This window comes from Enhydra lutris, unplaced genomic scaffold (assembly GCF_002288905.1).
Source record: "Enhydra lutris kenyoni isolate GAN:26980312 unplaced genomic scaffold, ASM228890v2 scaffoldscaffold8, whole genome shotgun sequence".
NCBI classification, from domain to species: Eukaryota; Metazoa; Chordata; class Mammalia; order Carnivora; family Mustelidae; genus Enhydra; species Enhydra lutris.
In genome coordinates, this window is record NW_019154092.1 from 17,201,915 (window position 1) to 17,217,342 (window position 15,428).

General features: G+C 38.6%; 1 protein-coding gene across 1 annotated transcript in view; it reads left to right on the forward strand.

Annotated features, from left to right (window-relative positions):
• Positions 1-614: 614 nt before the first annotated feature.
• Positions 615-15,428, forward strand: part of LOC111142494 (mindbomb E3 ubiquitin protein ligase 1) — a 130,866-nt gene continuing 116,052 nt past the window's right edge. The window contains exon 1 of the mRNA XM_022495703.1: positions 615-1,411. Within this exon, the coding sequence (XP_022351411.1) occupies positions 1,183-1,411 (229 nt within the window). The 5' untranslated portion in view covers positions 615-1,182. The remainder of the gene's footprint in view (positions 1,412-15,428) is intronic.

The following is a 15,428-nucleotide window of genomic DNA, read 5'->3' on the forward strand; positions in this document are numbered from 1 at the left end:
AAATACACGTCGTCCTTAATCTGTGCTATAATCTGTCCTACTTCAGATCCCATTAAAAAAGACGACTAAAACAACACGGAATCCCCAGTTCACACTGTACACCTAGGTGCACTACAACTTAAAGACCAACCTCTTCACAACTACCTGGTTGCACTGCCCGTGTAGCCCTGCCCCAGATTCATCTAGATTTCCTCCAGCCCCACCTCCGGGAGGGTGGGACGGATTTCTTGCTCCGCCCCCTTTCTCACATCCAATGGAGCGCGCCGCACCACCCGTAGGCCACAACCCCGTTGAGCCGCCCCTCCAGCGCCTCAGGCTCAGGCTGGCCGTCACCCGCCACCCTCCCCCCACCCCCGCCACCGCGCTTTCCGGCCGAGCGCATGCGCACTCTCATCGGGCCCTGGAGAGACGCTTAGGGATCGATTTTTTCTCCTTTCTTTCTCCAGTCGCGCGACTCTCTGAAACCCTTTCCGCCCTACTGTTGCCGAGGCTCCCCCTCCTAGTCAGAGAAGGTGCTGCTCCAGCCTTGAGTGCGTCAGTATCCGGATGTGGAGCCGCTCTCGCCCGGCGGGGACTCTGTGGCGGGGCGGAGCGCGGCGGCGTGCGCGGGGGCAGAGAGAAGGGGGCCCGTGGGCCCGGGCGCTCGCCGGACGCCGGGAGGTACCACCGCTGTCCACGGGGGAGGAGGCGGCGCCGGCAGTCGGGCGGCCACCCCGGAGCGAGGGGCTGGGGGAGAAAAAAGGCCGGCAGTTAAGCTTGCTCCCCGTTGCCCTCGCCGCCTCCCCCGGGCTAGCTTCCCCCGGCCCCCTGCGCTCCCCGCGCTCCCGGCCGGGGGAGAGCGTGGTTTCCTGGCGGCCGTCGCTGTAGCCCGGCCGGGGAGCCCGGAGGAAGCGGGGGAGTCCCCGCCCACGGCCCCCTCCCCTCTGCCCGCCCGCCGCGGCGGCCTCTGAGCCGCTGAGGTCCGGCCTCCAGTCCGAGCGGGGGGCGCGGCGGCGGCGGCGACGGCTGGAGAGCGGTTGTGGTCTTGGCGGGGACCGCGTCGCCGCCCTCGTGAATTATTCCCACGTCCCCCGGGGCTCCCTGCCGCTCCCGCCGGCGCCGAGAGTCCGGCCCGGGCCCAACTCCCTCACGGGCCCCCCGGCGGCGGCGGCGGCAGCGGCGGAGCCCACCGCCCGGGCCCCGATGAGTAACTCCCGGAATAACCGGGTGATGGTGGAAGGGGTCGGGGCCCGGGTAGTGCGCGGCCCGGACTGGAAGTGGGGGAAGCAGGACGGCGGCGAGGGCCATGTGGGCACGGTCCGGAGCTTCGAGAGCCCCGAGGAGGTGGTAGTGGTGTGGGACAACGGCACCGCGGCCAACTACCGCTGCTCCGGGGCCTACGACTTGCGCATCCTGGACAGCGCGCCCACGGGTAAGTCTTGGCCGCTTGGCCCCGGGCCTGCGAGCGTCCGGGGAAGGGGCGAGGCCGGGTGGGCGTCGGGCTGCCTGGGAGAAGCCCGCGGTAGGAAGGGAGAGAGCCAAAGAGATTTAGGTTCAGTACCTGGTAAACAAAAACTTGCAGAAGAGACCCCGCTACCCCCACGGGAAATGATGGCAGCACCATCACCAGGATGCTTTCAAGCCTGGAAGGCACAAAGCACCGGGAAGACAACAGACTGTTCCCCTCCTCCTCCTCTAGGGAAAGGGTCTGGAGAGGCCTGTCTAATAACCCATTGAAATTAACCAGCCACCGAGTGATAACTCTGAAGAGAGGCTTGCCTAGCCATGTGGTGTTTAGTTGACGGGTTACAATCTCCGAGGGGCCTCTGGTAGTTCGGATTTGTTGAGATACCATGTATGTATGTATGTATAAGTGTATGTATTGCCTCCTATAACACATAGAAGGACTTGGACTTCAGTAGATGGATGTTAATTAAGACCTTGTAGAATGATTTTTCATCTAAATTGTTTCATTAACAATAGAGGGAAAAATAGTCCAAGCTGTTGAACCATTTCCTTGTGTTAAATAAATACTTTTTCCAAGTGGATTAGACACTGATTTTTTTGTCGTTAACATCCCATCTCTTAGGTTAGAGACTCACCCATTCATGCACAATGAGTCAAGGTCCTTGATTCACAAATATCAGGGATCTGTTTGTTACTGACTCTAGAATTTTTTGTAATGTGGTAAACTGAAGCCTTGTGATCATAAAATAAAGCTCTAGCCTTATTTTTTTTGGATTACTTTAATCAAAAATATTTTTACAGATTTGTCCATGATACTCTCTTTAGTAGAAAGTAGTTCAAATTTAAAATTTGTTACTTTACAGAATGCATAAATAAGCTACTTTTAAAAAATTGAGGTATCGGGGCGCCTGGGTGGCTCAGTGTGTTAAAGCCTCTGCCTTTGGCGCAGGTCATGATCCCAGGGTCCTGGGATCGAGCCCCACATCGGGCTTTCTGCTCAACGGGGAGCCTGCTTCCTCCTCTCTCTCTCTCTCTCTCTCTCTGCCTGCCTCTCTGCCTACTTGTGATCTCTGTCTGTCAAATAAGTAAATAAAAATATTTAAAAAAAAATTGAGGTATCATTGGCATCTGTTAGTTTTCTGTGTACATGATTTGATATTTATATTGCAAAACGATCATCACAATAAGTCTAGTTAGCATCCATAATCTACATAGTTAATATAATTTTTTTCCTTTGTGATGAGAACTTCTAAGATTTACTGCCTTAGCAACTTTCAAATATGCAACAACACAGTGTCATTAATTGTAGTCACCATGCTGTACATTACATCCCATGATGTTTACTTTTTAAGTGGAAGTTTGCACCTTTTGACAGCCTTCACCCATTTCACTTCCTCCCACCTCTGGCAACCAATCTGTTCTTTGTATCTTTGAGCTTTTGTATCTATGAGCTTTTTTTTTTTTTTTAAGAGATTCCGTGTATGAATGAGATCATAGGGTATATGTCTTTTTCTGTTTTATTTCAGTTGGCACAGTGTTCTTGAGATCCATCCATATTGTTGCAAATGGCGGCATTTAATTCTTTTTTTATGGTTGAGTTCATATTCCAGTGTGTGTGGGGGGGCACATTTTCTTTATCCATTCATCCATCCATGGACTTACAGGTTGTTTCCTTGTCTTGGCTATTGTAAATAATGCTTCAGTGAACATGAGGATGCATGTGTTTTTGAATTAGTGTTTTCCGTTTCTTTGGCTAGATACCCAGAAGTGTTGCTGGATCCTATGGTAGTTCTGTTTTTGATCTTTTGCTGTTTCTTGTCGTTTTGGTAGTAGCCATTCTAGCTAGTGTGAGGTGATGTCTCATTGTGGTTTTGATTTGCATTTTTATGATGATTAGTGATGTTGAACATTTCTTCATGTGTGTTGGCCATCCGTATATCTTCACTGAAAAAATATTCAGATGCTCTGTCCATTTTTTAATCAAATTGGTTTTTCTGCTGTTGAAGTGTATGAGTTCTGTATGTATTTTACAGATTAATCGTTATATGCACTATTTGCAAGCAGTTTCTCCCATTCAGTAAGTTCTTTCATTTTGTTGATGGTTTCCTTTGATGGAGTCCCACTTGTTTATTTTTGCTTTTGTTGCTTTTGCTTTTGGTGTCAAGTCCAAAAAAATCATTGTCAAAATCATTGTTAAAGAACTTACTGTCTGTGTTTTCTTTCCTTTCTTTTCCATTTTTTTTTTTTCTGCCTGTGTTTTCTTTTAGGAGTTTTATGGTTTCAGATCTTAACTTTAAAGTCTTTAATACGTTTTGAGTTAATTAATAAATAAGCTACTTCTAAGGCTTGATGATTGAATTTAACAAAGCCTAACAAATCTGAAATGGGTTCCTATTTGTTATTGGCAGTGACAAAAAGGAAACTAACACAAGTCATCTCAGTTTTTTTGAACAGATAATTCATAAAATTGTGTTTCTTAGCTGGTTATTTAAACATTGGGAAAGACATATATGCTTGCCCAAAAGAAAAGATTCAACAGTACAGAAAGGGATAGCCATTGTTATCAGTTTCTTGTGTATTCTTACATACCCTATTTATTGCAAGCATATTTATTAATATACTGTAAATCTACCTTTTTAAAGCACAAATGGTAATAAACTGTATTCTCTTCTGCACTTTTGTTTCTTCCACTTAATATATTGGGAATTGTTCCATGTTAGCACATGTAGGTCTATCTTATTCTTTCATAAATGCATAATATTCCAGTGACTAGATACCATAATGTATTTAACTAGTGCTTTCTTGGTGGACATTTTATATTGTTTCAGGTCTTCTTATTCACTGTTATGCAGAATAAATCCTATGCATATATGTTGAGTACTTCTGTTATAGAATTGCATCAAGGGGTACACATATTTAACATTTTGATAGATACAGACTGGTTGCTGTCCAAAGACATTTTAGCACTTTACACTCTGACATTTTACATGGAATGAGGCATATACCTGTTTCTGCAGACTCCTAAAAGATTTTACCTTGCTAGCTCAAGCTAAAATTTCACCACAGCTCAATAATTTGGAGTCATCTTGGTATCGGTAATTGCACGTTTATGAGGAAATTTAAATATCTTTCTAGAGTAAAGTGTAACAAATCCTATATTACAGCAATTTTTGAAGGGTTATTAATGTCTGTGTGCTTTGTGGTGTGAAGTATATCTGTCATAGTTTCATTATCTTATATAAAAACAGATGTTTTTAGAGGTAATTGTTTTAAAATCTCAGTTTAATTTACAAGATAATTTTACTCATTTAATTTGTGTGTAATAATTCATCTTGTTCATCTGATTCTTTTAGCAGACATTTTAAAAGCATTTCTAGATGCAGGGTAGCTAGCCTTCTTATGCAGTGCTGTTGAAATGAATTTTGATTTCTATGATTTTTTTTTTTTTTTTAAGGATTGAACAAATCACAAACTGTTAGATTTGGTTTTACCCCAGGACTATAATACTACTTTCAATTTTCTTTTCTCTTTTTTTGTTAAAATATTTGATAATTGATGTCTATTGGTACTTTATTACATTCTCAAGATTTATTAAATATTATATTTATTATATACAGTACTTGGTATTTCTTTACATAATAGTTAAAATAAAAATAAGTTTAACCTTGGGGCACCTGGATGGCTCAGTGAGTGAAAGCCTCTGCCTTGGCTCAGGTCATGATCCCAGGGTCCTGGGATGGAGCCCTGCATCAGGCTCTCTGCTCAGCAGGGAGCTTCCCCCTCTCTCTCTCTGCCTGCCTCTTTGCCTATTTGTGATCCCTGTCAAATAAATAAATAAAATAAAATAAAAATAAGTTTAACCTTTCTGAAATAATTTCAGGTTTACAAAAATTACAAAACCAGTAAAAAGAGTTCCCTTTTGCCCCTTGCTCATCTTCAAGTATTAATATCTTACAATTATTGAAACCAGAAAAATAACAGTAGTACAATACTGTTAACTAATCTACAGACCTTACTGAAATTTCAAATACTATTACGTATAGTATTTGAGCTGCATGTGACGCTGTCAAATTTTCCAGCTTCAGATTGTCTGTCTTTACTCTTGTGGTATTATTTTTTTACTTTATCCATGTTCTTAATCTTTTACCTTTTTTTTTTTTTGTTGTTGTTGTTCTAAACAGCAGCTCAAAGTTCCAGTCATCCTACACTGTTGAAGCCAAGCTCTGCCCTTGGGAGAAGATGACATTGTCATATCTACTTAACTATCATATTTTACCCAATATTCAGATTACTGAAATCTTACCTCGACTATAAAGCTTCTTTTGTTTAAAGAGAAAAATTGACCTTTTAATATTAGCTTGTAAGTGTGTGGTTGGGAGCAACATAGGTAATTACATTACCAGGTATGGGAGAAAACTTTCAGTTAGAAGTTAAAAGCCAGCTAGCTGGCTTTTTCCTTTATGTATGAGATAAATGGATTAGATCATTTTAAATACAAATTTTCCTCTAGCTGTGAAAATTTGATTTGATGTTAATAGTAAAGAGCTAATAACTATTCATATAGCTAACTCAGAGCTAACCTGGAAATAAAAATTTAAAAAGATATATTTCACCCCTGTCAGAGTGACAAAAATTAAAAGTCTAAAAATAGTATGTATTGATAAAGAATGTGGAGAAATGAGAACTCTCAGGTTATTGGTGGGACAGTAAATTGATACAACCACTTTAAGAAGCAGTTTGGCAATCTTGTAAACTTTACAATGCACATATTCTGCAACTAAGAAAATCTTCTAAGTGTATATCCATGAAATCCTTAGGCACAAATCCATTAAAAGGTATATAAAGAAATTCATTGCAGTATTGTTTATAAAAGCAATAATTTGGTAACTACTGAAAGTTTTTACATAATTTGTATATCATGTTACATGAGTCTCACGATAAAATATTAGCAGCTAAGGTGAAAGAATGTATATATATAATATATACAAGTATACTATGTATATATAGTATATTTTTACCAAATATTTGTTAAGTAAAAAAATAGGTTTCAAAAAGGTACTATAGATGGTACTGTGCTTTTTATGTAAATTTTAAATACTGAAAAATTATGGAAAAATACATGCAGAAAAAGGATTAACACCTGCGCTGGAAAGGATCCAACCATCGGGGTGGTATTTTGATATTTTGCTTCTCATCAGGATATTCTTCTTTTAAAAAAATGAGAGCAGGGACACCTGGGTGGCTCAGTTGGTTAAGCAGCTGCCTTCGGCTCAGGTCATGATCCCAGCATCCTGGGATTGAGTTCCACATCGGGCTCCTTGCTCATCAGGGAGCCTGCTTCTTCCTCTGCCTCTGCCTGCCATTCTGTCTGCCTGTGCTTGCTCTCTCTCCCTCTAAAAAAAAAAAAAAAATGAAAAAAAAATAAAAAATGAAAGCAGTATGATTTTTCTTCTTTTTTTGAAAATCTTAGTTTAATATATTAGTAAATCAAGTCTGATTCTAAATTGATTTTGTTTCCATTCTTGATTTTGCTAGATGCTGTAACTTTTAGGAGACCTCAGAAAGATAGATAGTTGATCCAAAGGGAAGAAGTGCATTTCTGAATGTTATGCTGGTTATTAAGCTCTTGTGTCTTGGCTTCAACCCACTCTCTGTATTGTACCTGGTGAGGCTGTGGTAGGACTCTGCATATTCTTTTTTGCCATCTGGATCCTACTTGGCTATGCCAATAGGGGATGCTCAAAGGACACTGGAAGGCTGGAGTGGGAGAAGGAACTTGCTCTTTTCTGTTTTGCTAGCTTTCTTTTGGTATCATCTTATCCAGTAGGGTTTCAGTGTCAGTATTTGATTCTAGTGTACTTTGTTCCAGTATAACCAGAAATATCTTCAGCGTGCCCCCACTCACTGATACCAGCACCAGCCGGTCCGACCCTTTCATCAAGGTCTGGATCCTAGCCATATGGGATGCTTTTTAAAAGCCTCTTATATTTTAGTACTCTCATTTTTCCCCCCTTGTTTGCCCATTTCTAGAAATGGTGGATTGGTATAGTTTTTGTCTCCTGACTGGACCCTAACGAATAATGTTTACTATCTTAATCTTATTTTTCTATTCCATTACCAGCCAAGTAAAATTTTTATTGAAATTTAGCTAGTAACTCTCCCTCTTTTCTGATGCTAATCATTTCTTATGTATGAATTGGAAGGTGTTTCTCTTTTATATTTTGAATCAATGAATTCTGAATTTACTGAATTTAAAATGAAATAAAATATTATTTTCTTTCAAGTATGAATATGAAAATTGGTGATACACATCATTTTGTTATTAAAGACCGTATAATGATGGAAACATCTCCAAATACCAGTTTTCACCTTGCTTACTCCAGTTTCTTTTGGGCAGCACTTATTTTCTCACATCATCTTTACCTGGGACACATTAAATGAGCATAATTAAAAGATCTTATAAGGAGCATACCATCAATGCCTACTTTTCATCCCAGAAAATGTGTGTAATTTTGAAACATTTATTTTTCATTTATTTTGTAAGTGAAAAATAATGAACTCATTCTTAATTTTGCCTCTTAAGCACTTTGTCTCAAGATAATCAACATGTTGTTTTGTGTCATTAGCATGTGTTCCACAAACCCACTTAATTAGGCACAAAAAAGCTGCAGTATGTCTTAATGTGCCAGAAGTGAGCAACAATGGTGGGCCCAGGTGCTCTCAGTCTCTCACTCACCTTCAGTACACCTGTGTTCCCTATGGTATGTGTTTTTATACAAGGCTACTGAAGGTGTTAGTGTCAGCTGACTAATTTACAGTTAGTAAAACTTAATTTCATTTTTAGATTTTTAGAAAAAAAGTAAATGTAAAAGTAAAAGTTTCAGTGTAAGTCCACAACCCCCCTTTTTTTGGAATGCTTGGGACTAAGTTTATACTTTTGGATTTTAGAACTATAATATGCTGTGTTTGCAACACAGTACGTAACACCCACTTTGAAGTTCACAGCAGTACCATGTAATCAGATAAATTAATATTTCTGCAGGGAAACATATGAATAATGATACTAAGGGGATGATAAAGACTACCTACTATATATAGCATTTTGTTTGTTCAGGATCAGGATTTATCACTCAGTGAGTTTGCTGCTAGCTTACAAAAACGCTTAGAGTTTGTGATTATCAGTAAGACATCGTGGACTTCCATTTTCTCTTGCATTTCAAAGGATCATGTTCTGTATCTCCCGAGTTGTATACCTCACTTTGGAAACCATTGCTCTAAGTCACTTAGCAGGAACTTTTTCATTTTAAGTACCTATAGGAAAATGGCTTTTTTTTTTTTTTTTTAAGATTTTATTTATTTGACAGAGAGAGATCACAAGTAGGCAGAGAGGCAGGCGGGGGGAGGGGGAGCAGGCTCCCAGCTGAGCAGAGAGCCCGATGTGGGGCTTGATCCCAGGACCCTGAGATCATGACCTGAGCCGAAGGCAGAGGCCTAACCCACTGAGCCACCCTGGTGCCCCGGAAAATGGCTTTTTAAAAACAGAATATTCCTCCTTATCATCATCATCATCATCATCTTCTTTTAAAAGATTTTATTTATTTATTGGAGAGAGAGGGAATAAGAGAAAGACCTCAAGCAGATGGAGCAGCAGCAGGAAAGGGAGAAGCAGACTCCCTGCTGAGCAGGGAACCCAATGATGTGGGGCTCCATCCCAGGACCTCAAGATCGTGACCTGGGCTGTCATTTAGTCAGTGTTCACCATCGGAAATGTAGTTATCTCTCACCAAAGTTATTACTATATTATTGACTATATTCCCTACATTTTACTTTTCATCTTTGTGAGTTATTTACTTTATAACTGGAAATTTGTACCTCTTAAACCCTTTCACCTATTTTGCCTATTCCCCTATATCTCTCCCTTTTGGCAACCACTAGTTTGTTCTGTATGTTTATGAGTCTCTTTCCCCCTTTTTTTTTTTTTTTGCTGTTTTTTGTTTGTTTGTTTTAGGTTTCAGGTGTAAATGAAATCATATGATACTTGTCATTCTTTGACTTATTTTACTTAGCATAATAACCTCTAGATCCATCCATGTTGTTGTGAATGGCAAGACCATTCTTTTTTTTTTTTTTTAATGTCTGAGTAGTTTTCCATTCTGTGTGTGTGTGTGTGTGTGTGTATACATATATGTATATACCACATCATCTTTATCCATTCGTCTGTCAATAAACATGTGAGTTGCTTCTGTACCTTGGCTCTTGTAAATAAGGCTGCAGTAAACATAAGGGTGGATATATCTTTTTGAATTAGTGCTTTCATTTTCTTTGGGTAATACCCAGCAGTGGAATTACTGGATCATATGGTAGTTCTGTTTTTAATTTTTGAGGAACCTCCATATTGTTTTCCTTACTGGTTGCACAGCTTACATTCCCACTAGCAGTGCATGAGGGTTTCCTTTTCATCACATCCTTTCCTATACTTGTTATTTTCTTTTTGATACTAGGTGTGAGGTGATATCTCACTGTTGTTTTGATTTGCATTTCTGGGTGATGAGTGATGCTGAGCATCTTTTCATGTGTCTGTTGGCCATCTGGATGTCTTCTTTTGAAAAATGTCTATTCAGGTCTTCTGCCAATTTTTAAATTGGATTGTTTTTGATGTTAAGTTATATGTGTTCTTTATGTGTATTTTGGATATTAACCCTTTATCAGATATATCATTTGCAAATATCTTCTCCCATTCAGTAGGTTGCCTTTTTGTTTTGTTGATGGTTTCCTTCACTGTTTAAAAGCCTTTTTAGTTTGATGTAGTCCTACTAGTTTATTTTTGCTTATATTTCCTTTGCTGAGAAGGCATATCCAGAAAATGTTGTTAAAGTAAAGCCCATGTCCAAGAGATTACTGCCTATGTTTTTTTTCACAAGTTCTATGATTTGGGGTCTTATATTTAGGTTTTTAATCTAGTTTGAGTTTATTTTCATGTATGGTGTAAGAAATTGTCCAGTTTCATTCTTTTGCATGTAGCTGTCTAGTACTAGTATGTTTTCCTAGTACTCATTTATTGAAGACACTGTCTTTTCTCCATTGTATATTCTTGCCTCTTCTGTTGTAGATTAATTGACTGTATAAGCATGGCTTTATTTCTGGTCTCTCTATTCTGTTCCATTGGTCAGTGTCTTATTTTCATGCCAGTACCATACTGTTGTGATTACTGTGATTTTGTATTATAGCTTAAAATCTGGGATTGTGATATCTTTAACTTTCTTTCTTTCTCAAGATTCCTTTGGCTCTTTGGGATCTTTTATGGTTCCATACAATTTTAGGATTATTTGTTTTACTTCTGTGGGAAGTACCGTTGGTATTTTGGTAAGGATTGCATTAAATCTGTGGATTGCTTTAGGTATTATGGACACTAACCATATTAATTCTTCCAGTATGAGCACAGTGTTTCTTTCTGTTTGTTTCTATTGTCTTTTTTTAATTGTGAATTTCTTTCATCAATATCTTAGTTTTTAGTGTACACGTCTTTCATCTCCTTAGTTGAATTTATTTGCGTGTGTTTTATTCCTTTTGATACAGTTGTAAATTGGATTGTTTTCTTAATTTCTCTTTCTGCTACTTCATTATTAGTGTTACTAGTTCAACAGATTTCAATATATTAATTTTGCATCCTGCAATTTTGCTGAATTCATTTAGTAGTCCTCATAGTTTTTTGGTGGCCTTCTTAGGGTTTTTTACATATGGTATGTCATCTGCAAATAATGACATATTCTTTACCAATTTGGATTCCTTTTATTTCTTTTTCTTGTCTGATTGCTGCGGTGAGGACTTTCAGTACTATGTTGAATAAAAGTGGCAAGAGTGGACATTTTTGTCTTGTTCCTAATCGTAGAGTATTGAATATGATGTTAGCTATGGATTTATCATATATGACCTTTATTTATTTATTTATTTTTGAAGATTTTATTTATTTATTTGACAGAGAGTGGGAGAGTACAAGTGGGGGGAGTGGCTGAGGGGGAGGGATAAACAGGCTGCTTGCTGAGCAGGGAGTCCTACACAGGGCTCAGTCTCAGAATCCTGGGATCACAACCTGTGCTGAAGGCAGACACTTGACCAACTGAGCCACCCAGGCACCCTGTATATGACCTTTATTGTGTTAAGGTTAAGGTGTATTCCCTCTAAACCCACTTTGTTGAGAGTTTTTATCAATTTTAACAGTTTTTATCTTTGTATGCCCATAGCTCCGTGTAAACAGTTCTTGTGACATAGTCTGGTACCTAAATTATCTTTAAAAACTTTGTTTTGGAGGAAAAATGGGTTCTGAGTTCTATACAACTGGCTTATAAGTGAATTGATAGAACACAACTAAGATAAGGTGTCAGTCATTTAACTTAGTGGGGGAGGTAAGGGAACAAAAGCAGATAGCCCAGACATTCATTTATCATTTGGGGAGTACTTTTTTTTTTTTTTTTTAAAGCACATTAACTTTTGTAGATAGTTGCATTGTTAGAATTACTTTATATTCTGTAAACACACTCATGATACGAGTATTTGGTTTTCTCCAGGGGTAGATTTATCTTACTGATGATAATTTTGTTCATAAAAAGACAAGAAATGGGATAGAAGCTTTTACATTAAAAAAAAAAAGCCATTATTTGATTTTTGAGAGTTTTGTAGGGCTGATGATAATAAATTATAATAGCTTGGAATTGTAATAGTTAAGATTATGGTGCCTTGCTCACCCCTTCCCCAAGTCTGTCTTCATGAAGTAGTGGAAAATGTACTAGCTTAGTAGGGAACTTAAGGTTATTTGTTCATTCTAGATTTTTATCAAGTAAGACTGTTAACTAGGGGAGTAGACTAATATTTCATGGGCTCCCATCATTTTTCAGGCACTATGCTAAGTGTTTTATATGTTATCTATATATATATTTTCTTTTTTTTTTTAATTTTTTTTTATTTGACAGACAGATCACAAGTAGGCAGAGAGGCAGGCAGAGAGAGACAGGAGGAGGAGGTAGGCTCCCTGCTGAGCAGAGAGCCCGATGTGGGATTCGATCCCAGGACCCTGAGATCATGACCTGAGCTGAAGGCAGAGGCTTTAACCATTGAGCCACCCAGGCGCCCCTATATATATTTTATATATATATATAATATATAGTATATTATTTATATTATCATTTAATCCTGATAAAAATGTTATTTGATAGCCTTTACTTTACTGATGAGAAAACAGGCTATGAGAAATGAACTACCTTGCTCAAGATTTCACAAGTAGTAAGTTGATGGTGGAGATTAAAATCTGGGTTTGTTAGGATGCCTTGGTGGCTCAGTTGGTTAAGCATCTGCCTTTGGCTCAGGTCATGACCCCAGAGTCCTCGGATAGAGTCCCCATCTTCCTGCTCAGCGAGGAGTCTGCTTCTCCCTCTCCCACTGTCCCTCCCTGCTGCTTGTGCTCTCTTGTGCTTGCTCCCTTTCTCTCAAATGAATAAATAAAATCTTCTTTTTTTTTTTTTTTAAAGATTTTATTTATTTATTTGACAGGAAGAGATCACAAGTAGGCAGAGAGGCAGGCAGAGAGAGAGAGGAGGAAGCAGCTCCCTGCCGATCAGAGAGCCCGATGCGGAGCTCAATCCCAGGACCCTGGGATCATGACCTGAGCCGAAGGCAGAGGACTTAACCCACTGAGCCACCCAGGCGCCCCTGAATAAATAAAATCTTAAAAAAATTCTGGGTTTGTCAGTTTTTCTCCCCAACTTTATAACATTAATCTTTTTGAGCCATAGTTCTTCACCTGTAAAATGAAGTTGGAGTATGTCAAGGTACGCAGACGCATGTTTTGCTTCTAAAATGAAATAGTAAATTTTCATTGGTTAGCAGGAAAAAAAGTGATAAATTTTTTTTTTTTAATTAAAGATTTTGTTTATTTATTTGTCAGAGAGACAGGCACAGTGAGAGAGGGAACACAAGCAGGGGGAGTAAGAGAGGGAGACAGGCTTCCCTCGGAACAAGCAGCCGGATGTGGGTCTCGATCCCAGGATGCTGGGACCATGACCTGAGCTGAAGGCAGATGCTTAATGACTAAGCCACCCAGGCTCCCCAAAAGTGATAAAATTCTTAATTTTGTTTGACCTTATTAACTTTCTACCCCTATACAACAGTGCTAAAAATAACAAACGTAATACTAAAATTGCCAAGTGTATGCCTATTTTGATAACTTCTTTCTTTTGTTTGGATTGTGTAGGGCATGATTGTAATTTAATTATGCAAACTTGTAGTACAGTAGAGTAGTAGAGGATGCAAAAATAGATGAGAATAACTTGTCCAACAGAAAAGATATGATGGAATTGTAGATTTTGGGTGAGATGCCTTCAGAGACATTTTCTTAATGTATAATAAGAATTGGTTGTACTTGAAATAGTGATGTTGCACTTTACTACATTATTGAAATGAACTAAAAAGTAAATAATCTTTTCATTTTTTTTTAAAAGATTTTATTTATTTGACAGAGAGAGATCACAAGTAGGCAGAGAGGCAGGCAGAGAGAGATAGAGAGAGAGAGAGAGAGAGAGAGGAGGAAGCAGGCTCCCTGCTGAGCAGAGAGCCCGATGCGGGACTCAATCCCAGGACCCTGAGATCATGACCTGAGCCAAAGGCAGAGGCTTAACCCACTGAGCCGCCCAGGCACCCCAATCATTTCAATTTTTAAAGTGTATCTCTCTGAGATTTATTTGACTATTAGAATAGGATTTGATAACTTATAGTATTTTGAATCTAGTAACTTGAATTGGGAACATGCTGCTCTAGATATGTAATTATTCTTTAGGTAAGATCAGATGGAGAAAAAACCTGAGTGGAACGAAGACCTTAATAGGGCCAAACTTTGTAATCAGACCCACCTAGGTTTGAATTTGAGCCTGCCACTTACTAATATTGTGTGACTTAAGGTAGGTTACTTACCTCAGCCTCAGTATCTTCATGTTTACATGGGAATCATAATGCCTAGCTTTTAGTATTATTGGAAAGATTAAATAAAGTATGTGTAAGGCATGTTAGCTTCATGTGGTAATGAGTAGTGGCCAGTATTATTAGTAATAACAATCTTATTTTCATTAATTTAGTATTTCTCAAGAGAAAGGAATGTGGAATATACCAACCAGCTGGCAGGTTACAGAGGCCTTACCCTCATTAGGAATTTTAATTATTATTGAGACAATTTCTAAGCCAGTAAGTAGTTTGAAGGTTCAGGGAGAGTAAGATGCATATACTACAGTTGGTTTAACTCTGTTTAACCTCTGTTACTTTTTGTCACATTGATTTGGGGTTAAAGTTGAATGAATCCTTAAATCAGAAATAGGATTTCTTTCTTGGTTGAATGACATCAACAGTTATGCCACAATAAGTAATTACATTTAAAGACTGGCTAATGACTTGCAAATTATTTTTTTAATGTTAGGTGAAACTTCCAATTAGGGTACAAATTTAGAGGATTAACCAGGTGTCATATTAATCTATTAGGATTTTTTTAACTTTAAAATATTTTAAAATTTATCACTTAATATATACGATATCTGAGTAGATTGAGTAATAAATACTTGTGAACCCATCTAGAAACAAAATGCCCTGTGTACTTCTATCCAATGTCATTCCCTTTTCTCCTCTCCTAAGGTAATCATTATCTAGAAATTTATGGGTTCTTTTTTTTTAAAGTTTGTGCTACGTTTTTATGTACTATTTGTACATATATAACATTTGTGCTATGTTTTTATGAACAATATGTGGTACTTTATTTGCAACATTTTATATTCTTAGATAATTAAAAAAAATTCAGTGTTATGGTTGAAGGATTCATTCACTTGAATTGTGTGACTATTGAACATTAATTTTAGGTATTCCATTCTATACCTAATCCATGTTTCCATTCTTTTGTTGGTGAACAATTATATTGTTTACTTTTTTCTTTTGCTATTACACAAAGTGAT